We start from the raw sequence: 20,584 nt of genomic DNA, 5'->3' as shown, positions 1-20,584 counted from the left end.
AATAATAGAGAAAAATAATAAATGTACCATATATTCTCATGTCAGGTTCCTACTAGTCCCCAAACCTCAGAGTTTTGGCATCATCAACTCCTTGGTTGTTTTCAGGTCCCAGAGGCTGCAGTTTGACGTCTCCTCCCCCAACGGCATCCTGCTCTTTCGGGAGACCAGCAAAATGATCACGACCTACGGTGGGTATCGGCCACTGCTGTGAAGGGTCAGGCTCAAGGAGAGAAAAAGCGGGGAGTGTCTCCATGTAGGGCCACGTCGCTTTCATTTGCGGTTGTGGTGGAGTCCCTTCTGGAGAAAGGGTCCGCTTGACATCCAGAAACAGCAGAAGGGCCACACTGGGAGAGTTTGCCATCTTCTTATGGGATCCCTAAGAGACAAATGTCCTTGCGCTTCAGCCCAAACACGTGTGTAAAGAGCAAGTCTTTTTTTTCCTCCATATTTTTAAAAAATGTTCAAAGCAACTTCACAAATACAGGTATTTTTGATTTAAAGAAATTAATACAACTGAAAATATAGTGCCTTGGAAAGGCAAAGGGTGTGGGGAGTTGCCAGCAGTGAAGCACAATGGCCTCATTGTTATGAATTGCTTTTCAATAACTTTAAAGCGTCGGTTCTTTTTATTGCAATTTCAGTGTGAGAGGGTGTATTAGAACTTTTACTTGGTAGATGCAACTATCTTTTGGGTTGCTTAGGTCAGCAACAAGCAGGGGCTATATTTTTTATTTTTTTTAATTGTCGGGTGCTCACCCTGACACGAGCTGGCCTCGAACTCATGACCTCTTGGTCAGAGTGATTTATTGCAGCTGGCTGCTAACTAGCCTGCGCCACAGCCCGGCCCATTAAAGCACATCTTAAGACTCGAGGGCCCTGCGCTCCTTCCAACCCACTTGTGGCCTCTTAGTTTAAGGTTTGTTAGGAGCCTGTAAGGAACCATGGAGAAATGGAAAAGGAAAGGCACCTAGGGAGTGTGAGGATGCTCGAGCCGCCTCTAAAAGGCCCACCGCTTTTGCAGGGAACCGCATCCTGACCCTGGGGGAGGTCCCAAAGGATCAGGTGTACGCCTTGAAGCTGAAAGGGATCTCCATCTGCTTCTCCATGTTGAAGGCTGCGCTGAGCGGCAGCTACGTCAACTTCGGGGTCTTCCGCCTTTATGGAGACGACGCACTAGACAACGCCTTGCAGACCTTCATCAAGCTGCTGCTCTCCATCCCCCACAGTGACCTCCTGGTAAGCCTCGCCCACAGCAAGCCCTCCCCTCGAACCCCACGGGTGCCACCAGTATTCTGGGCCCGGCCACTTCGGAAAGGACTATCTTTCGTTTGTGCTGAGCATCCAGCTGCCATGCAGTCTCACACAGAAATCCCCGTGTCACATTTGAAATATCAGTCTTAATTTCAATTTTTCCACTGCACACCTTAATACATTCTCTAAATAATACATTGTATGTCCAGGGGGAGGGGTGGAGGGTGGGAGCAGGGTAAAATGTATATTTAAATGTATAATTTGTCAGGGGATGATGGGGTGCAGAGTGGATTCCAAAATTCATCATCCCGGTCTCACCTCCTTCTCCAGACTGTATTCCTATGCTGAGAAACAGCACTGGTCAAACAAACACTCCAGCAGACGAAGTCCAACTGTTGATTGACTTTATTTACATAATCTATTTACAGTTGCATTTCTCGGCTTCAGAGCATAGCATTCATAGTCCATCTCCAGCGAAAGCTCAAGCCGAACACCGATAAGATAAACAACACATTCCTCTGTCCAGAGGACGTTCCCCCAAAGGCCGGAAGTCATGCCTGACAGGTCATAGCAATCACAACAGGCTGTCAATCAAAACTAGCCTGCTGTTAACCATTTCATCACTGAAAAATACACACTCCTGCTCATCAGCAGTAAACACTTGATTTACATTTCATACAAAATACAACCATACTCCAACATAATTATGTATATTTTTAATGTATATTCTTATTTTTATTGTAATTTTTAATCTCGATGGATTTTTAAATTTGATGAAAACTGTTTTTAGATGTGTATGTTTATATTGTAAGCCGCCCTGAGTCCCCGGATGGGTGAGAAGGGCGGGGTAGAAGTGATGTAATAAATAAATAAAACAATAAAATAGATGGTTGTTGTATGTCTTCCGGGCTGTATGACCATGTTCCAGAAGTATTCTCTCCTGACATTTCGCCCACATCTATGGCAGGCATCCTAGATGTGGGCGAAACATCAGGAGAGAATACTTCCGGAACATGGCCATACAGCCCGGAAAACATACAACAACCCTGTGATCCCGGCCATGAAAGCCTTCAACAATACAATAACATAGATTTCAAAAGAAAAACATATGCCCTCATGTCTCTCTTCTTCCTTTGTTGCAGGACTACCCTAAACTCAGCCAGTCCTATTATTCGTTGCTGGAAGTTCTCACCCAAGACCACATGAACTTTATTGCTAGCCTGGAGCCGCATGTCATCATGTATATTCTCTCTTCCATTTCAGAAGGTCTCACGGCACTCGGTAAGTTGCTCCGTTCTCCCTGGCCCTTGGTGCGCCTTGCTTGGCTCTGAGTGGTTTGGCACAAGGAAGCCACTGCCATCTTCCGCAAGAGTTGAGGAGACCCAGTGTGTGTTTTGTGTAGTCTGTGAAATGCGCACATATGGGTTTCTGTGTGCATGTGCTTTTCTCACCTGCTGTTAATCAAAGTATGGTTTAATCCAAGCCGTAATCTCTTCAGCACACTCCTTGCAGTTTTGCAACATCCCCATTGCTTTTATATAAGAAGTAGTGGTGTGCAAAGGGGCCCCTGGTGGCACAGTGTGTTAAAGCGCTGAGCTGCTGAACGTGCGGACCAAAAGGTCCCAGGTTCAAATCCCAGGAGCGGAATGAGCGCCCGCTGTTAGCCGCAGCTCCTGCCAACCTAGCAGTTCAAAAACATGCCAATGTGAGTAGATCAATAGGTACCGCTCCGCAGGAAGGTAATGGCGCTCCATGCAGTCATGCCAGTGGCCACATGACCTTGGAGGTGTCTACGGACAACGCCGGCTCTTCGGCTTAGAAATGGAGATGAGCACCAACCCCCAGAGTCGGTCACGACTGGACTTAACGTCAGGGGAAAACCTTACCTTACTTATCCTTTTAATAATAATAAAATAATACATGTAATAATAAATAGAGTAAAATAATAAATGCAATAATAATAATAGTAAGATCAGAGTGAAATAATAAATATTAATAACAATAATAAAAATAGAGTTAAATAAATGTAATAGTAGCAACAATGATAGAGAAAAATAATAAATGTAATAATACCAATAATAGAGAAAAATAATAAATGTACCCTATATTCTCGAGTATAAGCTGACCCAAATATAAGCCAACCAGGACCCTCACCCGAGTATAAGCCGAGGGGGGCTTTTTCAGTCTTAAAAAGAGGGCTGAAAAACTAGGCTTATACTCGAATATATACAGTACTTAGGAAAATCCGTAAGTTTAGTTAAGTTCTGAAATTTTTACCCAAAAAGTTTAGATTGGAAAGTACTTTAGAAACGAAGCGCCAGCGCACCTACACAGTTTAGAACCGTTTTTAATGGATCGCACATGCCTAAAAGAAGCCTGGTGCATGCTTTGATCTGGCGGGGGGCGGTGGGCACCCTCGATGTGAGTTCCTTGCCCTGTGTTAGCCCCTCTCTCCTGTCCTTTTAGACACCATGGTCTGCACAGGTTGCTGCTCCTGCCTGGACCACATTGTCACCTATCTCTTCAAGCAGCTCTCCCGCAGCACCAAGAAGAGGGCTGCCCCACTGACCCAGGAGAGCGACCGCTTCTTGCACATCATGCAGCAGCACCCAGAGATGATCCAGCAGGTAAAGGGGGGAGCAGGGCCGGGGAGGCAATGTTGGGTCTGTGGGTCTCTCCCTTTCCCAGACAATGGACCCCTTACTTCCCCATCTCCCCCTGCCCCCCTTGTGCACACACACATCACTCTCACAACTTTCAGTTTTGGAAGTAACTGCACCCAGTCTCAGGGCAGATATCCCTTTGGAACCTTATTGAAAAGCAAAAATTACTGTATATACTCGAGTATAACCCTAGTTTTTCAGCCCTTTCTTTAAGACTGAAAAAGCCCCCCTCGGCTTATACTCGGGTGAGGGTCCTGGTTGGCTTATATTTGGGTCAACTTATACTTGAGAATATATGGTTCATTTATTATTTTTCTCTATTGTTGCAACTATTACATTTATTTTACTCTATTTTTATTATTAATAATAATACATTTATTATTTCACTCTGATCTTATTGTTATTGCATTTATTATTTTCCTGTATTTATTATTATTATTACATGTATTATTTTCCTGTATTATTATTAAAAGGATACATATGCACTTTTACATTAAAGAAGATGAGAATAATGATTTGATCAGAGTTGGACAGTCTTATCTTAAATTTGAGCTTGATGTAATTATTCAAAAACATTTAACCTACTGATGCCTCAATTAATATAATTTTATTGGTATCCCTACAGATGCCTCAATTCATGTAATTTTATTGGTATCTATTTTTATTTCTGAAATTTACCACCCTCGGCTTATACTGGAGTCAATATTTTGCCAGTTTTTTTGTGGTAAAATTAGGTGCCTCGGCTTATATTCGGGTCGGCTTATAATCGAGTATATACGGTACATCCATCTCCACTGAGGTGTTAAGCTAACACTGAATACAAAATCACTTGTCTATAACACCTCCCACACCAAAGAGTTACAGTCAAACTGACAAATCAACATATACATGGAATACAGGTTAGCAAATATATACATTCCCAAACAGTGAAAGGCTTGGGAAGTTGCCATTTCCAGCATTCAGTGCCTGCTTGCAGATGGGATGGGTCTTGTGCAGAAGTCTTGCTCCAGCCTGGTCTCGTTCCCTCCCCACAGATGCTGTCAACTGTGCTGAATATCATCATCTTTGAGGACTGCCGGAACCAGTGGTCCATGTCCCGGCCGTTGCTTGGTTTGATCCTACTCAACGAAAAGGTACGGCACCCTGGGTCCAGGCCCTCTAAGAACAGGGATGTGGCTCTTTCCAGAAGGGTTGACCGATGGCGTCCACTGCCTCTTTCTCTTCCCGCCCCTTCTTAGTATTTCTCAGACCTCCGGAACAGCATTGTGAACAGCCAGCCGCCCGAGAAGCAGCAAGCGATGCACCTCTGCTTTGAGAACCTCATGGAGGGCATTGAGCGAAATTTGCTGACCAAGAATCGGGACAGGTGAGTTTCTCCGTGCCTCTGAGCCGGCGTTGTCCGTAGAAACCTCCAAGGTCATGTGGCCATGGAGTGCATGAGTGCATGGAGTGCCGTTACCTTCCCGTCAGAGCGGTACCTATTCATCTACTCACATTTGCATGTTTTCAAACTGCTAGGTTGGCAGAAGCTGGAGCTAACAGCGGGTGCTCACTCTGCTCCTGGGATTTGAACCTGGGACCTTTTGGTCCGCAAGTTCAGCAGCTCAGCGCTTTAACACACTGTGCCACCGGGGTCCCACAATACTCATATTAGTATAGCATATTATGAGTATTATATATTATTATATTGTTATATTAGGAGCCTCCGGTGGCCTAGGGGATAAAAGCCTCATGACTTGAAGGTTGGGTTGCTGACCTGAAAGTTGCCAGGTTCGAATCCCACCCGGGGAGAGCATGGATGAGCTCCCTCTTTCAGCTCCAGCTCCATGCGGGGACATGAGAGAAGCCTCCCACAAGGATGGTAGAAACATCAAAACATCCGGGCGTCCCCTGGGCAGCGTCCTTGCAGACGGCCAATTCTCTCACTCCAGAAGCAACTCCGGTTGCTCCTGACATGAAAAAAAAAATGTTACATTGACACAAATAAGAGTAATGATACTTTTTATAACTCAACATGGTGTGTTTATAAAATGAATGTATCAAAATACATTTTGCAGTAAATAATAAATAAAGTCCAGCCAAACCAACCAATAAATTCACCCTGGCAGGTTGAAATGTGGTATAGAATCCATTATGAATATTTCACTTGCTCCTTTATTCTGCTTCCACTCCTCCCCCCATAGTGCTCATCTGTTGGGCTAAGGCAGGAGTCCCGAAAGTACGGCCCGTGAGCCACATGAGGCCCATCGAAGCCATTTATCCCCATGGCACACAGGCAGAAGGGGGTCTCTTCCAATTATTATTATTATTATTATTATTATTATTATTATTATTATTATTATTAGCATTAGCATTGAGGCTGGGAGGCTATCTGGCAGGGTGCTTTGCTTGTGCTTTTGGTTCACAAAGGCAGAAGAAGGTTGGACTAAATGTCCCATGGGGTCTCTTCCAAACCTCTTTATTATTATTATTATTATTTTATTATGACACAGCAAACAAGATAGATATGCTGGATTTCATATCACAGGATCACAAGTCGAACCCTTCCCAAGTGTCTAGGACTGTGTGATGTATTATTATTATTATTATTATTATTATTATTATTATTATTATTATTATTATTTTATTATGACACAGCAAACAAGATAGATATGCTGGATTTCATATCACAGGATCACAAGTCGAACCCTTCCCAAGTGTCGAGGACTGTGTGATGTATTTTCGGATGATGCGTGCAGATCCCAGTAGGGTGGCCTTTTGCAGTTGGCAGATCGTGATTTTGTCAATGTCTATTGTTTCCAAATGCCGGCTGAGATCTTTTGGCACGGCACCCAGTGTGCCCATCACCACCGGGACCACCTGCACTGGTTTCTGCCAGAGTCTTTGCAGTTCAATCTTGAGGTCCTGAGAGCGGCTGAGTTTTCCCTGTTGTTTTTCATCAATGCGACTGTCACCTGGGATGGCGACATCAATGATCCAAACCATTTTCTTTTCCACAACTGTGAGGTCTGGTGTGTTGTGTTCCAGAACTTTGTCAGTCTGGATTTGGAAGTCCCACAGTATCTTTGCGTGCTCATTTTCCAATACTTTTGCAGGTTTGTGATTCCACCAGTTCTTTGCTGCTGGGAGGTGGTACTTGAGGCATACGTTCCAATGGATCATTTGGGCCACGTAGTTGTGCCTCTGTTTGTAGTCTGTCTGTGCAATTTTCTTACAGCAGCTGAGGAGATGCTTATTATTATTCTTGTGAACTGGCCCCCTGTTTGAAAAGTCTGGGGACACCTGGGCTAAGGATTCACTTCCTGATGAGATTTCTCATGATAATTTTTAAAAATATTTCTGACCCGTCTCATAGCTGTCCTAACTCGCTTTGCTTTGCATCCCTGGCAGGTTTACGCAGAACCTGTCTGCCTTTCGGCGGGAGGTGAACGACTCCATGAAGAACTCCACTTACGGGGTAAACAGCAACGACATGATGAGCTGACATTTTGCGCGAAGCCTTTCTCCGGCCGCCGCCGGCCGGGGAGGTTGACTTTTCCGATGGAAAGACAAAAGGGCATTTGTGATCCCTGCCGGTCCCTGGGGCTGGGCTGCAGGAGGAGGAGGAGGACGGGTGGGCGGGGCCTCCTCCCTCCGCGGCCGCCACGGGTGGGGCGGGGGCTTTTTCATCCCTTGGGGGAGAGCGGCAGCCAGCGGAGGAGGCCGGCCCCTCCCCGGGCGAATGTCAGAGAGGGACCCTGCGTCCTGCCGCAGCCTGCCTTGTATAAACATGTACATTTTTTCATAACATTTTGAACAAGGTTTATATTGACTCAAGTTTAAAAAAAAAAACCAGAAGTGTGACTGAAATTTTTACAGAGTTTAGTGCACCAATGCTGACAATGTGAGGGTTGTGTGTGAGTGAGGAAGCCGAGGGGAGGGGCGGAGGGGGGGGGGTGCAGAGCTATATTTAGTAAGGAGCATAAAGGGGGGGGGGCGGGGGGCTGGGGGCACAAGACGCGGGCGCGTGTAAAGTTCCAAATGTATATTTTTCTTATACATCCCCTCCCGACTCCTCCTGCCCCAGCCTTCCCGCTTGTTAGGAACTCAAAGCCATGCTGTTCCCTGCCTGTGTATGTCTCCTGTCTGGCTCCCAGCACTCGCTTTCTCAGACTGGTTTCAATGGGCCGGCCATGGAAAGCCCATGCTGGTGGTGTCTGTCCTGCCCACCCTTTCACACATTGCACCCCCCCCCCCCCAATTCCCTGTTTGTATGAACCCTCCTTATTTCCAAATTACTATCAGGGGCCACATTAGCATCTCCCCCCAAAAGACAGTGGGGTCATTCCATTCCAAGTGGTCTAAGATTTTTAAAAAGTTCCCACCATCGTATATTCTCAAATTTTCAAATTTTAGCTGTAGCGCTAATCAGGTGTTAAACTAAGTTTCCCAAAAATGTGAGGTCTCTTAACTGCAATAGTTGTTGATCCAGACCTTCTTATCTGTCACGTAGTCGGTCAGCATGCTCACGACATTTAACAAAATGTCATTTTTGGGGTCTAACATAATCAAAATTAAATGTATAAGATTTGCTAGTAAATTGAAGTCCTGTAGGTTTTTTTCCCCTGCTGATTCTGATTAAAGTAACTGTAACATGATGGATGCAATATGCAGTCAAACAAGTAGCCTCAAAATGTGCATCCAAATGTGTTGTGACAAATCCTCAAAATGTGCATCCAAATACGTTGTCACAAATTTTGACCAATATTCAGACTGCAACCATGTCCATACAAATTAAGGTATTTTGAAATTTTGACCAAGCATTATGCTTGTGCTGGACATAATACTGCCAGATTTGCAACTATCCAGCATCTATAACCCCTGGGTAGTTGCAATGTATGGTTATATTTTGTGCAGTTATGCTTTACACATCTTCACTGTCCTGCTAGTGGCTGCATGGCTATTGGATGTGGCCCCATAGTTTCAATGTGGTATATAACATACTTATGACCTGAGTAAATGCATACTTATTGGTCACATTGCAAAACAAAAACTTATCAGTCTAGTAGAGCAAAATTTCCTCTTTCAGATGATACTATTCACAAGCTTATTCAGTAGACTCTTTTTAAATAAATTGTACATTTTACCATTTGCATCGAAAGTGCCGAATTTGAAGAGATCCTGCAGGGCAGTTATAGATGTTGGGTAGTTGCACATGTGGAAGTATTTTGTCCAGCACAAGCATAATGCTTGGTCAAAATGTCAACTCCGCCTCTTTGTTTGCATGGAAATGGTTGCAGTCGAAATATTGTTCAAAATTTGTCACAATGAGTCGCGAGACCTTTTGATGCCCACTTTGAGTCCACTTGTTTGACTGGACTTCGCATCCATAATGTTAAAATTAATTTCATCAGAATCAGCAGAAAAAAACTGTACAGGATTTCAATTTACTAGCCATTCTTAGACATTTAGTTTCAATTTTATTAGACCCCAAAAATGATATTTTATTAAATATTGCACACACACTAACTACCCTTCAGATAAGGAGGTCTAGATCAGCAACTATTGGAGTTAGAGACCTCACATTTTGGGAAACTTAGTTTATAATAATAATAATAACAACTTTATTTTTATACCCCGCCCCATCTCCCCGAAGGGACTCGGGGCAGCTTACATGGGGCCTGGCCTGATAAAACAATCAAATATCAAAACACAGCAATAAAACAGTTATCCAATAAAAACATCAATTACAGTAAAAACAATCGTTAAAATCAACATAAAACATACAATATTAACACTGGAGACTAATTCATAGAACCCAGGCAACGTGCAACATGGGCCGAAATGGGGAAGGTAATTTCTCAGTTAAAATTTTCACACGTTTTAAAATTTTAAAAGTTTCACACGTGACTGGTGCTACAGCCAAATTTTGGACAACATTGGAAACATGATGGTGAGGTTTAGACGACTTGTCATGGAAGGACCCAGTGGGGTGTCTTGCATCGCCTGCCTATGGGTCCCCCACAAAGACCAGTGTTCATAGATGACCATCTGCAGTGCGGACTGGGCTTGGGGCTGCTTCGGGGTTTGACCCAGTGGAGCAGCAGCGGCCCCCGCCTTTAAGGCCGGCCCCACTTCGGGCATTGACGCTTCCTTGGGAGTCCGTGTTGAGGGGGAGGGAGACGTCTGCCTTGCACCTTCCCTGTCCTCCTTGCTGCTAGTTCTGTGCACCCCTTTCTCCCCCATTGTCTTGGGCCCTCTTCCCAGAGAGCACCCCCCCCCCCCGGTTGTTTATTTTCTTTCCTCCCCCCTTTTCCGTTGGCGATTGATTGTGTGTTGGGTCCTTTTTTTTGCGTGAGCAGATTGCTGGATGACGACTTGTAAGGGTGTTTGCTGCATACAGTGTAAGCATTGTGGCTGCAAATAAACTTCAGTGGTTTCTACTGAGCTGTGTGGAACCAGGCTAGAGTCTTCCTCTTGTGTCAATATAAGCCATGATGTTTGGGGAGGTTTGCTCACTGAGAAGGGAACGGATGCCAACAAACTTCAGCCAATTCTCCAAAGAAGGTAGAAGATAATGAACGGCTGGGCTCCTCCAACACATTAAAATGCCCCACCTCCGTTGCTGTGCTTCCCTTCTTTTCCCCGCAACACATTTCACAAGGACAAGGCAGTAGGCATGTGCAAGTGATTCGTAAAAGATCGGAAATTGGAAGAATTCTGAAGTTTTGTAAGTCGAAAGTCTTTTTGAAGCATTAGCATGGCCCACTCCAAAAAGTTAAGGATCAAAGCTGAACCCCAAAACTTTTTCATTAGTGTTGTTTAAAGCTTGGAAGGCTCCCAGTCAGTTTCATTTAATGCCGGGGTCCCCAAACTAAGGCCCAGGGGCCGGATGCGGCCCTCCAAGGTCATTTACCTGGCCCTCGCTCTTAGTTTTAGACTTCGCCTCGCCCAAAGTCTGAAATGACTTGAAAGCACACAATACCAACAATCCTACTTTACTTGACTATCTCATTGGCCAGAAGCAGGCCCAGACTTCCCATTGAAATCCTGATAGGTTTATGTTGTTTTTATTTTTAAATATTGTATTGTTCTTTCATTTACTAATACTGTGCTATGGTAATAATTGAATATATTGTGTATACATATAATATTGATACTAATATTATAATGCAATACAATATAATACTAATAATTATACGATATAATAATATTAATTATATATTATATATTAAATGTAATATTACTAATAATATTACGGTATAGTGGTATAGGACAATATAGTAATATATAATGCTAACATTGTGCTATGCCAATAATATTATATATTGTATGTACATATAACTTGTAAGCCGCTCTGAGTCCCCTTCAGGGTGAGAGAGGGTGGGTATAAATGTAGCAAATAAATAAATAGTTGTTGCGGGGGGGGGGGGGGTTGCACTACAAATAAGACATGTGCAGTGTGCATAGGAATTTGTTCGTATTTCTTTTTCAAATGATAATTTGGCCCCTCAACAGCCTGAAAGACCATGAACCGGCCCTCTACTTAAAAAGTTTGAGGACTCCTGATTTAATGCAAGGCAAGAAAGCAATCTGCCTGCTGCTAGTAAAAGGAAGCATAAGAAAAGTTAAAGCTACGATGTCTGGCTACCTCCTTTGCCATTCCTCTCCCTAGTGGCTTCTTCGCCTTCGTGATGGCTTGCTTCTCGCATTAAGACAGGGAAAATTACATCTTGGGAACACACAGAACTTGGGAAATGTAGTTTGGGGAGTTTCCCTATGCCAAAGAATTCAAAAGGCTCTGTTTTAAACTACATTTCCCAATATGCCTCGGAATGAGAATGCGCCCATCAAAAGAGAGGGAAAAAATTATCCCTCCCTCTAAACACTTCGTTTTTCTGAAAACTTTAAAAAAATCCCTTCAATCGATAATGTTTCCGTATTTCTGAAAGTTGGGGGAAATGATCCCGTTATCCTGTGTCATTGGATAGAAAGTTCAAGATTGCTCTTGCAGTTTTTAAAGAAATGTTGTTTGTAAAAACTTTTTAAAATTGCCAAAAATCCATGGATAAGTCGAACGTTCTGAAATGTGGTGAACTAACAGTAGTAAATGTGTTCCACCACTGTAGAAAGGTTCAGCTCAAAAAAAGTGGGAGATAGAAGCCCGTGAAGTTTCCCCATTGCAAGTGATGATTTCCCTATGGTGCAATTGTGACTGCCATTAGCGAAGTACGGGGGCTATCCAGAAAGTAGATTACGTTTTGGAATTAAAAATGAACAAAGTATAGGAGAAAACATTTACCATATACAGTTGAAAGCCAGACCCAAATACCACTTCTCAACATAGTCCCCATTGAAATCTAGGCACTTCTCATAGCGATAAAAGAGTTTGGAAAGTCCTTCCCCACCAAACTTTGCCGCTTGGCTTGTGTCCTCAACCAGGCGGGGTCCCTTTCCGCAGCTGCGCATGTGCATGCGCTCAACTTTCCCCCAAGCTCGTCCTGGATTGCTCTTGTTTTGCAAATGCTTGCAAGGAAGGTTATGGCGACTGTTTTTTGGGACAGGAAAGGTGTGCTTCTTGCAAAACCTTAGAAGAGTGATCCAGGATGAGTGTGGGGGGAAGTTGAGCGCATGCATATGCGCAACTGCCTGGTCAATTCTGAGGAATGTTGAATTTGCATCCTGGGACATAAGGCACCTTGAGGATGCTGTTTTCACATGGCAGCTGGGAAGTGGGGGGTCCAACATCATTATGGCTTTTTGGGGAGGGAGAGCACCTACCAGCATCCACACGTGACATGGCCATTTTCACTGGGAAAAGCTGCAAATGTGTGTCTTTTCAGTAGTATCAGTGAAAGGTGGCACAGAAAATAAGGTTCTTGGTTATTACTGTTTAATGTTCTCTGGCAAAGTATTCAGGCTGCAGAATTTACTAGAGCCCTTGGACGAAGACACCACTGTTCTATCCGTAACGACGATCCTTTTGGCCTCTGCGTTCTGCACTTGGCTGGGCCTCAAGAACAGTCTGTTACTCAGCTGGAGTAGAGGCTGGAGCACAATTAGGGTCCCTTTTCCTCTCGAACACACTGTTTTGTCTCATGTGGAGTTGGCTTCTTCTGAACCGGCGTCTGCTTTCCTGCCGCGGTTATAAACGACGCAGTTGTATCCCTCTCGGTTGCGGGCGATTTCAATGGCAAAGAACTGGATCCTTGTGGCTGCAAAGAGAACAAGGCGCTCTGGTCTACATCTGAACAAAACACACTGAAAAAAGAATCCCAAAGGAAGAGACAAGGCTCTTGACCAATGAGTTTCTCCAAGAGGGTTCCTATTATCATTTTTGGCCGAATGCATCGCATGGCTGTTTTGTTTTTTCCCCATGTCAGGAGCAACTTGAGAAACTGCAAGTCACTTCTGGTGTGAGCGAATTGGCTGTCTGCAAGGACGTTGCCCAGGGGACGCCAGATGTGTTGCCATCCTATAGGAGGCTTCTCTCATATCTCTGCATGGAGCTGGAGCTGATAGAGGGAGCTCATCTGCACTCTCCCTAGGTTGGATTTGAACTGGCAACCTTCAGGACAGCAACCCAACCTTCAAGTCAGCAGTCCTGCCAGCACAAGGGTTTAACCCACTGCACCAATGGGTTCTCTGCATGGCTGTTGAGACCTATAAAGCCCCAAATGGCTGTTTCTTTGGGATGGAGCAGGGCTTGTCCTTGAGTAGCAAAGCCATGGCGGCCGACCAGCTGCATGTTCAGGCCTCTTACCAAATATCGTGTTCTCCTCGGTGTATTCCTTGCTGCAGTCCAGCCTGAGGAGGGTGCCGTAGTTGAAGTCCTCCACCACCCCATCGAACTGCATGCAAAACGGGCGCCACTTCTACAAAGAAGAAGAAGCCATTACTTTTCTGCCACTGAGAAGGAGCAGGGCCTTTGCCGCCATGTCCACACCGTACAGCATCTGTCAAGCACCAACCTCCTTGGCAGGTTCAGACTTCAGGTCCTCTTCGTCCAGCAGGTTGATTTTGAGGTCTGGAAAGGCCTTCCGGAACTCAGAGAAGATCAGGTCATCGGTTTTGGTCAGATTCAGGAACCTGGGATCCACTGAAGAAATAAGCTGCAGGAGAGAAATGAGGAGGAATGGAAGCTGGTGAAGAGACGCACGGGGAAAGACACAAATCAAGGAACTATTGGTACCTATAGCAGTGTCACCAGGGCTCTATATGAGCTTATGGTATAAAATGAGAAAATATGCTGGTTAAAAAAGCAAAAACTTATTGCTCGTAGTAATAATACATCTATACACATAATAAAAGTGAAATGTGTGTGTGTGTCTGGCTGGGGTGTGCATTTACAGACAAGCTCCCACTTCCACAAACAGCTATGGCTTCCACTCCTCAGGAGACACCAATGGCCTTCCTTCCAATGACATGGCAGGTTATGGCGAGCGCCGTGAACATGTCCAAGAGCCCCACAAACACTATCCTGCCCACCACCCAAGGGAAGGCTTTCAGATAGGGACCACTTCATCCTAGATTTTCTGTTTTTCCTCCATGACAGGCATCCCAGTGTTCCTTACTCTCTCCATTGGTGTGGAATTTGCATGATCCCGCCCACTGCCTCTCCCTTAACCCTTTCTTATTATTTTCTATGGCACACAGCAAACAGAGGAATTGATCAGCAACTGAACATACTAGAGAGGTTTGGGGAGAATTCACCATGATTTATAGGAGTTGCAGGTACAGTAGAGTCTCACTTATCCAACATAAACAGGCCGGCAGAATGTTGGATAAGCGAATATGTTGGATAATAAGGAGGCATTAAGGAAAAGCCTATTAAACATCAAATTAGGTTATGATTTTACAAATGAAGCACCAAAACATCATGTTAGACAACAAATTTGGCAGAAAAAGTAGTTCAATACGCAGTAATGCTATGTAGTAATTACTGTATTTATGAATTCAGCACCAAAATATCACGATATATTGAAAACATTGACTACAAAAATGCGTTGGATAATCCAGAATGTTGGATAAGCGAGTGTTGGATAAGTGAGACTCTACTGTACTGGAATTTATAGTTCACCTGCAATCAATAAGCACTCTGAACTGCACCAAAGATGGAATTGGACCAAATTTGGCACACAGAGCCCTCATGACCAGGAAAAAAATACTGGAGGTTTTAGGGGGAAATTCACCTTGATTTGGGGGGAGTTGTAGTTCTCCTACATCCAGAAAGCACTCTGACCCCAAACACTGATGGTTCTGCACACAAACCTGATATGCCGAAATTTGATTACTGGAGGAGTTTGTGGGAAACTGACCTTCCTTTCTGGGAGTTGTAGTTTACTCACAACCAGGGAAACTGTGACCTCCACGAATGATGGACCTGGACCAAACCTGGCACACAGAACGCTCATGACTAACAAAACCTGATGAAGGTGTTTGAGGGGACTGATTCACCATAGTGGGAGTTGTAGTTTATCCTACAGCCAAAGAGCACACTGAACCCCACTGATGATGCATCCAGAGCAAACTTGTCCAACATAACTAAGTACTGATGGAGTTTCTGGTGGTTAACATTATGCATTTTGTACAATTAAAAACTGACTTTTTCAAATAGCCCAGGCAACTTCAGGTACCCAAGGTAGTCTTAAAAGAAAGGAAGACAATGGAAAGGCACCTAACTTTGGGAGAAGAGTGCCTAATGCTGAAAGCAGAGGGTCCAAGGATCTGCCTCAAAGGCAGGCCAGGCAAAGGGCTTCCTACCCACCTATAGGCTCCTTCTCTCTTGGGCTCGTAGGGAGGGAGGGAGACCAAAGTGGACCAACTGGGAGTTACTGGGAGCCAAACATAGAGGCCAAAAGGGTGCCCTCCCCAAAAGCCCACCATCTGGGAAAAGGCAGATGGCAAAGACTCACATTGTAGTAGACCTGAGCATGCTGGAAGGCCTTCGCAGCCCATGCTGCCTCTACACGGGGCTGAAAACAACAATAATAATTTTAATAATATTTCTTAACTGTCCCTCCTCAAGGCAGGATACGACATAGTTGACATATGTTGTCAGCGGCTTTCATGGCCAGAATCACTGGGTTGATGTGAATTTTCTGGGCTGTCTAACCATGCTCCAGAAGTATTCTCTCCTGATGTTTCACTCACATCTATGGCAGGCATCCTCAGAGGTGGTGAGGTCTGTTGGAAACCAGGCAAGTGGGGTTTACATATCTGTGGAATAATGTCCAGGGTGGAAGACAGAACTATTGTCTGCCTGAGGCAAGTGTGAATGTTGGCATTAGCCACCTTGATTAGCATTGAATGGCCTTGCAGCTTCAAAGCCTGGCTTCTTTCTGCCTGGGGGGAAACCTTTGTTGGCCCTGATGGTTTCTGGTTTGGAATTCCCCTGTTTTCTGAGTGTTGCTCTTTATTTACTGTCCTGATTTTAGAGTTTTAAAAATATTGGTAGCCAGATTTTGTTCATTTCTATGTTTTCTTCCTTTCCAACAAAGGATGCCCCTAGGAAGGAAGCAGCCAGGCTTTGAAGGTGCTTGGCTTTTGAATGATAATCAAACTTGCCAACTGCAACATTAACACTTGCCTCAAACAGGTAAGGGTTTTTCTCCCACCCTGGACATCATTCCACAGATATAATAAACCCCACTTGCCTAGTTTCCAACGTACCTCACAACCTCTGAGGATGCCTGCCATAGATGTGGGTGAAACATCAGGGGAGAATGGTTCTGGAACATGGCCAGACAGCATGGAAAACTCACAGCAACATAGTTAAAACACATAGAATCATAACACCTTTAAAACACATACAGTAGAGTCTCACTTCTCCAAGACTCACTTATCCAAGGTTCTGGATTATCCAATGCATTTTTGTAGTCAATGTTTTCAATACATCATGATATTTTGGTGCTAAATTCGTAAATACAGTAATTACAACATAACATTACTGTGTATTGAACTACTTTTTCTGTCAAATTGGTTGTATAACATGATGTTTGGGTGCTTAATTTGTAAAATCATAACCTAATTTGATGTTTAATAGGCTTTTCCTTAATCCCTTCTTATTATCCAACATATTTACTTATCCAACCTTCTGCCGGCCTGTTTATTTTGGATAAGTGAGACTCTACTGTATATTTATAATCTTATATTATCTGCTTAGAACTGGATTATATGAGGCCCCTTCTACACAGGTGTATAAAATGCACACTGAAGTGGATTATATGGCAGTGTGGAGTCAAGATAATCCAGTGCAAAGCAGATAATATAAGATTATAAATGGGTAATATAGCTGTGTGGAAGGGCCTTGAGTCTACACTGCCATATAATCCAGAGGAAATTAGATAATTTGTGGAAGAGGCCTAAGTGAGGCCTAACTCTGCCTGTCCCCTGGGCTGAGTGGGTTGCCAGGAGACCAAGTGGGCGGAGCTTAGCCTTGTAACTGACAGCAATTGGATAAAAGCAATTATTCCTCTCCCTCTAATTAGGACTTTATTTTTCTTTTCTTTTTGTTGTCGGAACCTAGGGGCAAGGATGGTGGATTGTGCTGCCAAATTTCTAGGTTCTGGGGCTTGTACTTTTGTTGTTTAGCAGGAGGAACGGACACCATTAATCTCTTATATATATTAGCTGTGCCCTGCCACGCGTTGTTGTGGCCAATTGGAATTGCAGTGAATAGCCTCGCTGCTTCAAAGCCTGGCCGTTTTCTACTAGGGATGTGTAGTTTGTTTGTAAGAACGTAGAGACGTGGATGAGGGGTTGTGTTGTCAATTTTCTAGGTTGTGGGGCCTTTAGTTAGCCCTAAACGGTTTGGGACCCACCTACCTTAGGGACCGTATCTCCTACCATAAACCTGCTCGTTCCCTTCGTTCATCCGGGGAGGCCTTCCTTTCGCCACTGCCTCTGTCCCAGGCCCGTCTTGTGGGAACGAGGGAGAGGGCTTTTTCTGCTGTGGCCCCCCGACTGTGGAATTCATTGCCCACTGAGATTAGGCTAGCCCCCACTCTTTTAGCCTTTAGGAAAGTTTTAAAAACATGGCTCTTCCGGTGTGCCTTTGGGGAGTAAATGTAATATATTGCTCTGGCCATTCCCCTTGGTTTTTATCCTTTAGACTGCTCCACCATTTTATTTCCCTGTTTCCCCCTATTCCTATGTCTCTCTCTCCCGAGTTTTTAATTAAGTGTTCATGTGGCCCGCCCTGTTTTTTACTGTTTTCTCTGATTTGTGCTGTAATGTATATGATTATTTTTGCACTGTTATATTGTGTTATGATATGTTGTTTTATTTTGTTATATTGTATGGTGTCTGGGCATGGCCCCATGTAAGCCGCCCCGAGTCCCCGTTGGGGAGATGGTGGCGGGGTATAAATAAAGTTTTATTATTATTATTATTATTAGTTTTGTTGTTTTGCCCGGTGGAGCGATGCCATTCTCCTTTTATATATATAGAAGAAAGATATAGATAGATGATATAAACCCCACTTGCCTAGTTTCTAACAGACCTCACAACCTCTGAGGATGCCTGCCATAGATACAGGCGAAACGTCAGGAGAGAATGCTTCTGGAACATGGCCAGACAGGCCGGAAAACTCACAACAACCCAGTGATTCCGGGAATAAAAAGCTTTGACAACACACAGGAAACATTTTCATTGAACAGCCCAAAAAGCCCACAGCACTTCCGGCCCCCAACTTCCCCCCGGAAACAGAGCCAGACTCACGTCGTTGCCGTAGGCCTCAGGCGGCAAAGAGAGCGCGTGGGCGGCAGCCGAGGCTTCCCTGGGGCCCTGGAGGAAGAGAAGAGGACACGGGAGAAATGAGAAGGGAAGAGAGCGCGGAAGGCGCCGTTCCCACGCTCCCCGGGACACGCTTCCCTCACCAGAGCCGCCATCAAGCTCCCTCCTGAGGGAGCCGCCATGTTTCCATGAGCGCGCATGCGTCGTCGCAGCTACCTCAGCAAATCCCGCTGACCAGGAGAAGGGGGCGTGGCGGGGAAGCAGGAGGCCACGCCCCCTCCTCAGCTGATCCTCTCCTCGCGCCCTTTCCCTCCCCCTGCAGACACGTGTCTGGCGTTCGCACGTTCAGTCCCCTCGCAAGGAAATACCGTAAGCCCGATGGGAAGCCTTTACTTAGCTTCTATCGCAAAGGGTGTGTTCCAATCCAGCCACATAACAAAAGCCAGGAAATAGGAGGTGCTTTCACCCACATCTCTTATTTATCATTATTTATTTATTTAATACATTTATATCCCGCCCTTCTCACCCCGAAGAGCAGCTTACAAATTGAATTTACATACAATATTATATTATTAGCATAGCACAATACTGGCATTAAATTACTATATTGTACGATATCAATATATTGTAATATTATTAGTAATATTACATGTAAAATGTAATATATAATTAATATTATTATATTGTATTATTAGTATATAACAGCGCTCCATGCAGTCCTGCCCATGGCCACATGACCTTGGAGGTGTCTACGGACAATGCCGGCTCTTCGGCTTAGAAATGGAGATGAGCACCAATACACAGAGTCAGACATGACTGGACTTCATGTCAAGGGAAAACCTTATCAATGTCTATTGTTTCCAAATGCCGGCTGAGATCTTTTGGCACGGCACCCAGTGTGCCCATCACCACCGGGACCACCTGCACTGGTTTCTGCCAGAGTCTTTGAAGTTCAATCTTGAGGTCCTGAGAGCGGCTGAGTTTTTCCTGTTGTTTTTCGTCAATGCAACTGTCACCTGGGATGGCAACATCCATGATCCAAACCTTTTTCTTTTCCACAACTGTGATGTCTGGTGTGTTGTGTTTCAGAACTTTGTCCGTCTGGATTCAGAAGTCCCACAGTATCTTTGCGTGCTCATTTTCAAATACTTTTGCAGGTTTGTGATCCCACCAGTTCTTGGCTGCTGGGAGGTGGGACTTGAGGCATAAGTTTCAATGAATCATTTTTCTGACCCTTTGTGTGTATTCTTTACGGACCACAGTCTTCACATGTTCATGCTTGATGTTGTCTAGCTGTAATATGCCCAGATATGTATAGGCCTCTGGCTGGTGAGACTTTATTGTTTGGCCATTGGGCATATTTCTGCCCTCACTTTCAATGATTTTTCCCTTCTTCAATGCCACTGTTGAACATTTGTCCAAGCCAAACTTCATGCTGATATCAGTGTTAAAAATTCAGACAGTGGTAGTTAGAGACTGGATGTCAGTTTCTCTTTTCCCATATAGCTTTAGGTCATCCATGTACATCAGATGCGAAATTATTATTATTATTATTATTATTGACACAACAATGTTGTATGACACAGCAAAGAAGATAGACATGCTGGATTTCATATCACAAAATCACAAGTCGAACACTTCCCAAGTGTCTAGGACTGTGTGATGTATTTTCGGATGATGCGTGCAGATCCCAGCAGGGTGGCCTTTTGCAGTTGGCAGATCGTAATTTTGTCAATGTCTATTGTTTCCAAATGCCGGCTGAGATCTTTTGGCACGGCACCCAGTGTGCCCATCACCACCGGGACCACCTGCACTGGTTTCTGCCAGAGTCTTTGCAGTTCCATCTTGAGGTCCTGATAGCGGCTGAGTTTTCCCTGTTGTTTTTCGTCAATGCGACTGTCACCTGGGATGGCAACATCCATGATCCAAACCTTGTTCTTTTCCACAACTGTGAT

At 44.5% G+C, this 20,584-nt stretch overlaps 2 protein-coding genes across 4 annotated transcripts in view; one reads left to right on the top strand and one right to left on the bottom strand.

The window, feature by feature from the left end:
- xpo7 (exportin 7) overlaps positions 1-10,356 on the top strand; it is a 36,440-nt gene extending 26,084 nt beyond the window's left edge. For both annotated transcript variants that reach the window (XM_062961195.1, XM_062961194.1), the window contains exons 22-28: positions 106-188; positions 1,022-1,236; positions 2,394-2,532; positions 3,718-3,878; positions 4,949-5,047; positions 5,153-5,280; positions 7,305-10,356. In XM_062961195.1, the coding sequence (XP_062817265.1) occupies positions 106-188; positions 1,022-1,236; positions 2,394-2,532; positions 3,718-3,878; positions 4,949-5,047; positions 5,153-5,280; positions 7,305-7,398 (919 nt within the window). In that variant the 3' untranslated portion in view covers positions 7,399-10,356. The remainder of the gene's footprint in view (positions 1-105; positions 189-1,021; positions 1,237-2,393; positions 2,533-3,717; positions 3,879-4,948; positions 5,048-5,152; positions 5,281-7,304) is intronic.
- A 2,408-nt stretch (positions 10,357-12,764) lies between these two features.
- On the bottom strand, positions 12,765-18,922 carry pbdc1 (polysaccharide biosynthesis domain containing 1). 2 transcript variants are annotated; one of them, XM_062961200.1, is made up of 6 exons: positions 18,773-18,922; positions 18,615-18,680; positions 15,809-15,868; positions 13,865-14,005; positions 13,657-13,768; positions 12,765-13,108 (listed from the first exon to the last, which is right to left on the bottom strand). In XM_062961200.1, exons 1-6 carry the CDS (start codon positions 18,827-18,829, stop codon positions 12,990-12,992), a joined length of 555 nt encoding a protein of 184 aa, XP_062817270.1. In that variant the 5' UTR covers positions 18,830-18,922; the 3' UTR covers positions 12,765-12,989. The 2 variants fall into 2 exon arrangements, with proteins under 2 accessions (XP_062817270.1, XP_062817271.1); XM_062961201.1 differs by lacking the exon at positions 15,809-15,868.
- Between the last annotated feature and the right edge of the window lie 1,662 nt (positions 18,923-20,584).

The sequence above is a fragment of the Anolis carolinensis genome, unplaced genomic scaffold (genome assembly GCF_035594765.1).
Source record: "Anolis carolinensis isolate JA03-04 unplaced genomic scaffold, rAnoCar3.1.pri scaffold_8, whole genome shotgun sequence".
NCBI classification, from domain to species: Eukaryota; Metazoa; Chordata; class Lepidosauria; order Squamata; family Dactyloidae; genus Anolis; species Anolis carolinensis.
The sequence above is the reverse complement of the archived record's forward strand: the minus strand, read 5'-3'. Positions and strand labels throughout refer to the sequence as shown.

Coding starts and splice junctions, on each gene's coding strand:
- pbdc1 (XM_062961200.1), bottom strand. CDS start 18,829: ATGCGCGCTCATGGAAACATGGCGGCTCCCTCAGGAGGGAGCTTGATG. Junction 18,681..18,772: donor GGAGCTTGATGGCGGCTCTG/GTGAGGGAAGCG, acceptor CTCTTCCTCCAG/GGCCCCAGGGAAGCCTCGGC. Junction 14,006..15,808: donor ATGCTCAGGTCTACTACAAT/GTGAGTCTTTGC, acceptor TCTCTCCTGCAG/CTTATTTCTTCAGTGGATCC.